We start from the raw sequence: 7,713 nt of genomic DNA, 5'->3' as shown, positions 1-7,713 counted from the left end.
CAGACGGTAAAAAAAAAAAAAAAAAAAAAAATTCAAGTCTCCCTGTGGTTTAAAACGTCGCCCTCTCTAAAGTTTGAGAGAGAAGTGACTTCGCTCTATGATTTTGACCTCGCGTGAGGCCTGTATATAATATATATATATATATATATATATATATATATATATATATATATATATATATATACTGACAGACCGAAATCAGTGTGTTTAGATTTTTATCCCATGCTGCGTAGTTTATGTGGCGGAAGCGGGCTCTCCTCGGTCTCTCGGTCTGTCTGTCTGTCTGTCTGTCTGTCTCTCTCTCTCTCTCTCTCTCTCTCTCTCTCTCTCTCTCTCTCTCTCTCTCTCTGTGTGTGTGTGTGTGTGTGTGTGTGTCCCTCCCTCGATCATATGTCGAGATAACGATATTAGACACCAAAGAGTCGTAGTTTAAAGTGTGCTAATACAAGTATGTTAACCAACCAGTCCTTCCTTTACCTAACCCCGATACTGGTTTTATCTCTAATCACACGTTTGATTTACTTCCAGTTTCTGATACACGCCAGCCCTCCACTACTTCACAATGCTGAGGATAAAATCCAAGTCTGCAATGCTAGTGTTCTTTGGGGCGTTTATCATGTTGGTTCTGGACCATGTTTTACTGAATGGCCTGCCGTGGAGAACACACACTACAGCGAGAATAGCTAACCCTGGAGCTCTCTTCCATCACCTTCCTAATACAGAATCAGTGCACATGAATTTGAAGGAAACACAGAAAGTTCAGTGGAATGCAAAATCATTGAGTATTAATTCGGATAAAGCAAAAATAGTTCAGTGGGATAGAGATCGCTGGGTCAATGTACAAAAGGTTTGTAATGGGAATTACTCTTTTGAGAAAGCTACCCTGCGGACTTCGTTTGTAAGGACGCCGATTTTCATCCACGATATTAAAGATGACATGCACGTTTCGGGACACCTAAAGCGATATGGAATGTGGGATACCAAAAATGTGAACGCGGTTGTGGAACAGCTGAAAAGAGACCCTGACCTGGGTTTGTTGGATTTAGGGGCCCAGTTGGGTACACATACACTTGTAGCATCCCTGCTTGGACGCAACGTTGTAGCCGTGGATCCACTGCAGTCTAATGTACTGCGGTTGTGTAAATCTCTAGAAGCTGGTAAGTTTACAAACAATGTGACAGTTGTCTTCAATGCAATCTCAGACGATTACAGAAAGATATCTTTTGTCTTGGACAAAGGTAACCTCGGAGGTACACGTATAACATCCAGTGGAACCAAGTTGAATGATTCGAAATCTGACAGTGCTGATTCTTTGTATACAGTTCTTCTGGACGATCTCCTGCCGCTTGTAACATTCAAAAAGGCCGTTATGAAGTTGGACGTGGAGACACACGAATTGCAGGTCATCAAGGGAGGGACGCAGTTTTTCAAACAAATAGACGTTACAAGCATTTTGATGGAATGGATGTTTCACAAAAATGACGAAGGACAACAACTAAAAGTACTTGTGATGAATTTAGGATTTAAGCCGTTTGATCCACAAACACACAAAATGTGTAACGACAATCATAAAACGTGGCCAGACGATGTTATGTGGTTGAAACAGTGAACGTGTACGTTAAACGTGTATGTACAGTGTATAATACATTGTAGGGGGGGGGGGGGGGGGGGGAGGGGGTAAATTGTGAGTAGCAAATAAAAACGTACAACCAGACTCAGTTGATGTAAATTGTGTCATCCAAAAGTAGCAAATCAAAACGTAAAATACCTTCTTCGCACTTTATACTCCTTCACACACCTTTTCATAATACTTTCTTGTATCAAAACTAATTCAGTACATAACATCTTCTCCTTTATCTTTTTTTTCCTTCTTGGCCCCAGATAATAATAATTTTAAAAAATTAATAAAAAAAAAACCCAAACAAAATATCAACGACAACAATATACATAAAGTGTGTGGATTATATCTATTCGTGTGTATATATTTTGCCACTTATATGTATGTATATAAAACTGTGTATACTATATGAAATTTTAAAAATATTGTGAGGCAGTGAGCTCAGGGCACCCCAACCCTGACACTGCCATTTTATATTCTGGGGACAAAACACCACAAAAAACAAAAACAAAAAAAACAAAAAACAAACAAACCACCCACAACGTAAAACTAGACTGAGTTAATGTAAATTATGTCATCCAAAAGTAGCAAATCAAAACGTATAACTAGATTGAGTTGCCTCAAGAGATCACACCGCTATTTTAGCCAATCAGCGAAGGCGACGAATTTAGTTCTATGAAAAAGAGTACCATTTTTATTTATTTTATTATGTTGGTATCTGAACAGACTTGATAGTATGGTTATGGAATATTGGATGCAGTTTGTTTGTTTTACGACACCACTAGATCACATTGATTTATTAATTATCGGCTATTCGATGTCAAACATTTTGTAGTTTTGACATATAGTCTCAGAAAGGAAACCCGATACATTTGTCCAGTAGTAGCAAGAGATCTTTTATATGCACCATCCCACAGACAGGACAGCACATAACACGGTCTTGGATATACCGGTCGTGGTACACTGGCTGAAACGAGAAATAGCCCAAATGGACCCACCGACGGGGGTCGATCCCAAACCGACCGCGCATCAAGCGGGCGATTTATCAGGACTACACCCCGCCCCATCAAACTGACAAGTGCATAACTGCTAAGCTACAGGCAAGACCATTGTTTACACCGCCTGTGTTACCTGTGTGCAACAAGAGTTGCTTCCCCTCAATTACACCATGTGCGAAGGAGGCTGGATTATTAAATTCAGGTGGCGAAGTATAAATTACATTTGCTTAAATCATATCACAAAAGCTATTCTCTACTGGTCAGGTATAATATAGAACCTACTGTTAAATATTTAGTCAGATCTTGGCTTTATGTTTGTATTGTGACACACACACACACACACACACTTGAACATAGAGATATAATTGATAATATTTTTTTTGTGTGTGCAGAAATTCTGCGTAAAAATAGGAAAATTAAGGGCATCTCAACACAGAAACAAAGAATGCATTATACTCCCGTGATACTGATTTATTCTTAATGGTAGCAGGACATCTTGTGAAGAAACATTAAGAAACAATAAAAAAAAAAAGAGTATATATATATATAGTTTACAAATTATCGGGATTCAGTACTGATTATGATAAACCAGAGGCAACTGGCATCGACTCTCTTAGAAATTAGTTCAACAAGATATTTATTAAAATGTCAATCTGAAATGGAATCCTCGTTCTTTTAAAACATTTGAAAGTATTGTCAGTATATCCATACTAGTAGGTGAAATTAACAAGCTATTTGAAATTAAACGAATCGGAAATAAAAATCCTTGTTAATACCTAAGCTTAGTTGTCAACTGCTAATATTACCAAATCGATCTGAATCATTTCAGAAAGAATTGCACAAAATACTGTTTACACATATGCATACAATGAAGAAATGAAATGTGTGTGTGTGCGTGTGCGCGCGAATGTGTGCCATTTGCGTGTGTCTACAAGTGTCTGCGTTATACGGTAACAACAACACTTACCCCGTAACAACTTTCACTTACAGATATTGTACATAATATTTACTACTAATAGTTTTGCATATGAATTAATCTTAACAATGAAACATATTCATGTAAAAACAATCCGTGGCACATCTATTTTTGGAATGTAAAATTATTTAGAATGTTTGGAATGGTAATATAAATGCACTTTTGAAATGCTGTAGGTATATAACAGTTATGAAACTTTAAACAGTTTGTTTTGTTTAACGACACCACTAGAACACATTGATTTATTAATCATCGGCTATTGGATGTTAAACATTTGGTAATTTTTACATATAGTCTTAGAGAGGAAACCCGTTACATTTTTCCATTAGTAGCAAGGGATCTTTTATATGCACCATCCCACAATCAAGATAGCATATACCACGGCCTTTGATATACCAGTTGTGGTGCATTGGCTGGAACGAGAAATAGCCCAATGGGCCCACCGACGGGGATCGATCTTAGGCGACTGCGCATCAAACGAGCGCTTTATCACTGAGCTACTCCCGCCCCTGACTATTGAAATGCTGTAGGTATTTAACTTAAAACTCTCTTTTAAAGGTCTGTCCTAAAATTACACATTAGATGCACTTTCTTGTGTTTCAGAGTTACAAATCCTAAAATTACACATTAGATGCACTTTCTTGTGTTTCAGAGTTACAAATCCTAAAATTACACATTAGATGCACTTTCTTGTGTTTCAGAGTTACAAATCCTAAAATTACACATTAGATGCACTTTCTTGTGCTTCAGAGTTACAAATCCTAAAATTACACATTAGATGAGTTACAAATCCTAAAATTCATTGTGCACTTCAGAGTTACAAATCCTAAAATTACACATTAGATGCACTTTCTTGTGATCCTAAAATTACACGTTTCAAAGTTACAAATCCTAAAATTACACATTAGATGCACTTTCTTGTGTTTAAGAGTTACAAATCCTAAAATTACACATTAGATGCACTTTCTTGTGTTTAAGAGTTACAAATCCTAAAATTACACATTAGATGCACTTTCTTGTGTTTCTGAGTTACAAATCCTAAAATTACACATTAGATGCACTTTCTTGTGTTTCAGAGTTACAAATCCTAAAATTACACATTAGATAATAATTAATGGGTAGTACAGATGATGTGTATAGTAATGAATAATTAGTGTAGGTTATATGCATAATAATGAATGTGGAGTGTATATTATACATATATTATAATGAATTGGGAGTATATGTTATATTTATAATAGTTAACGGGGAGTGGAGATTATATGTATATAACAAGGAATGTGGAGTGTATATTACATGTATTAATATATATAATAATAGACGTAGATAATATGCATAATTATGAATAAATATTTATATGTATATTAAAGGTCCACGTTTATCAAAAACGTAATTCACTGTTGTATAGTATCTACGTATACATTTTACAATATATATGAAGTATCAATAAAATAAATTTTTAAAACATTTACCCGTTTTTAATATATTCGCAATAAAAAGTCGCTTGCTAAAACGCCTGTCGACTCCAAGACCTAAGCCACGTGACCCCGTGACGCGCTAACCGGCATAACATGAAAGCGTGATTCGCACCCTTTCAGACATTTTACTAGGAAGGTGGAACACGTGTATTTTTAAAAAGCGAACATTTTATTCTATTGAATTGAATTGTATGGATGGAATATTCTTTTGGAGATAGTTTTCAAATGTACAATATGGCGAACCATTGTTTAGTTTGGATGTATCAAAGCAGCAGTTTTTCCGAACTTTAAACAAACCGACAATCACAGGGTTTGCATGGAAGTGGTTCTTAAACAGAACCCGTGCGTAATGGAAAGGACCATCACGATGGGATAGGATCTGCAATGACCACTTCATCCCTGGGGATTACGACAATTATATAAGGTGGTCGATAAATATGACACCTATTTTTTTTTTTTTTTTTTTTTTTTAAACATATCTGTTCCAAACCTGTATCCCCACCGGTACATGTTCTACGATTGCACATGATACAGCAAACAAGAAACCACGACGAGCACGAGCTAAACTAGAGCTCAAAAGGGTGAGGGGGAGGAGGCGGAGAGGGTACCAGAGCAGGTGCGGCAGTGTAAAATGTAGTGGTACGGCTCGAGGTTGCCACTTTTCTTTCAAATTCTTTTGAGAAGGACATTTTCACAGATACAAAAATATAACCCACAAAAGTGCCTCTTTGAAAAGTGTTACAGCCATGCGCCGTCCCTGAAGTGGCGTAGGGAGGGGTCCACGGGAACACGCCCCAACCCCTATCAAACGTTTTTTTTAATAAAAAACTACTTTTTATAAAATCATACATACACATGTATATACATAGTGTGGGTTGCCCCCCCCCCCACCCCACCCCACCCCACCCCACCCCAATATAAAATCCTGCCTACGCCAGTGGAGGGTACCAAGCCTAGAACGATAAAAATATGGGGCTTGTATTTCATAATTATGTAACATAAAAATCTCAACCTTCACTGAAGGGGTTCGAACCACAGACTCTCAGTACGAGAGTCCAGTGCTCTACCAACTGAGCTAATAGGGAAATTCCCACTAGCTACTGCCAGTAGGAGCACGCTATACCAACACTACTACATACTCCCCTCTCAAGTGAAGCTACGTCCCGGAGCTGTGGGCCACGGGCAGTTGAACTGTTACGGGTCCTGACTGGATTATAATTGTATTCTTGTGTTAAGAACACACCCAGTCCCTACGTCGGCTCCATTGTAGCCTACTGGAAAGTATTTCCCCCAAAAGAAACACAACAAGGCTGGGAAGGGTTCGAGGGTTTATTCTCTCGATCACACCATACGCGTGGTTCTGTAAAAATAATTACAAACGATAAATACACTGATAATAACAATAATTAACAACCTCGACTTAATCGTAAAAATAAATTACAAATGTCATTACATAGCAATATATATACTCATTTAAACCATTATCACACAATTATGCCAAGTTACTGGCATAATACTTTCCTTCAAAAATATACATACGTTTCGGCGACGTTAATGCCAAAAACAATCAAAAAAAGTACATGCATTTAACATAATTAAATGCGGTTATACAAACAAAAAAATACCACAAAGCAGTAAAGACTTGGCAACATTATTGCCAACGTTACTCAATTACAAAATAAACAACTTCCCCATTTCAAATGCTGTCAATATAAAACAATAACGTTCGGGTTTGTATGACAAACATTAAAATAAAGACCATTACAGAATACAAACTGGAACAATCGATTTAAAAAACAATAATATATATATACACAAAATACTCGGTTACAGCACAGGTGAAACAAGTCACGTACGTTGGTCAAGACGCACGTGAAACACCTTCGCTGCAAGAATTGCATGTAATAAAGAAATAGACAATACTACTACTACTACACACCTTCGCTGTGGGCGATGAACCGTATAGGATGATAACACTATTACATGTACGTGGGCTTCATCCTGTGAATAAATGGGTAAAATATAAGCTACCACTCAAATGGATAATAAAACTACAGCAATTAGACATCTCATCCAACACTAATCACTAATTCTGTTTATACAATTAACTTGCGCCTCTATCTATATTTATACGTTTAATAGTATATATCCAACACCTTTACTTTATTACTGTTTATAAAGTTAACTCGTCCATATATATATTTATTCGTTTAGTGTGTTTTAGTGAATTCAATATTTAAAACGTATTTACCTAGCATTAATTATGGACGTTTAAACACTTTTCCACATTATGTATTACATTTACATATATCTAAAATAATGAGATAAACATTATAACAATTAATACATGCATATTAGTCAAACCTGTAAGTGCCAAAAGGAAGTCTGAAGATAACGAAAGGCTCAGGAAAAGGAAAAGGCAACTGCAAGTCGTAAGTATGTAACGTGTTGTGTCACTGTCTACACTCAGCGCTGCACGGACCTGACTCACGACCACGTGACACCAAATACACATAACCATTGGATAGAATCAACCAATGGCTCGTCCCTAGCCAGTATGGCGAGAAACAACCATAAAAGGCTTTGTCTAATGCACCAATACGATATTCTCAATGCAGATTGAGAATATCCTATAATAAAATA

At 36.8% G+C, this 7,713-nt stretch overlaps 1 protein-coding gene across 1 annotated transcript; it reads left to right on the top strand.

The window, feature by feature from the left end:
- Positions 1-537: 537 nt before the first annotated feature.
- On the top strand, positions 538-1,672 carry LOC121382060. The gene has a single exon (XM_041511542.1). It carries the CDS (start codon positions 563-565, stop codon positions 1,607-1,609), a length of 1,047 nt encoding a protein of 348 aa, XP_041367476.1. The 5' UTR covers positions 538-562; the 3' UTR covers positions 1,610-1,672.
- Positions 1,673-7,713: the final 6,041 nt, after the last annotated feature.

The sequence above is a fragment of the Gigantopelta aegis genome, chromosome 9, assembly GCF_016097555.1.
Source record: "Gigantopelta aegis isolate Gae_Host chromosome 9, Gae_host_genome, whole genome shotgun sequence".
NCBI lineage: Eukaryota > Metazoa > Mollusca > Gastropoda > Neomphalida > Peltospiridae > Gigantopelta > Gigantopelta aegis.
This window is presented reverse-complemented; position numbering and strand designations above follow the sequence as displayed.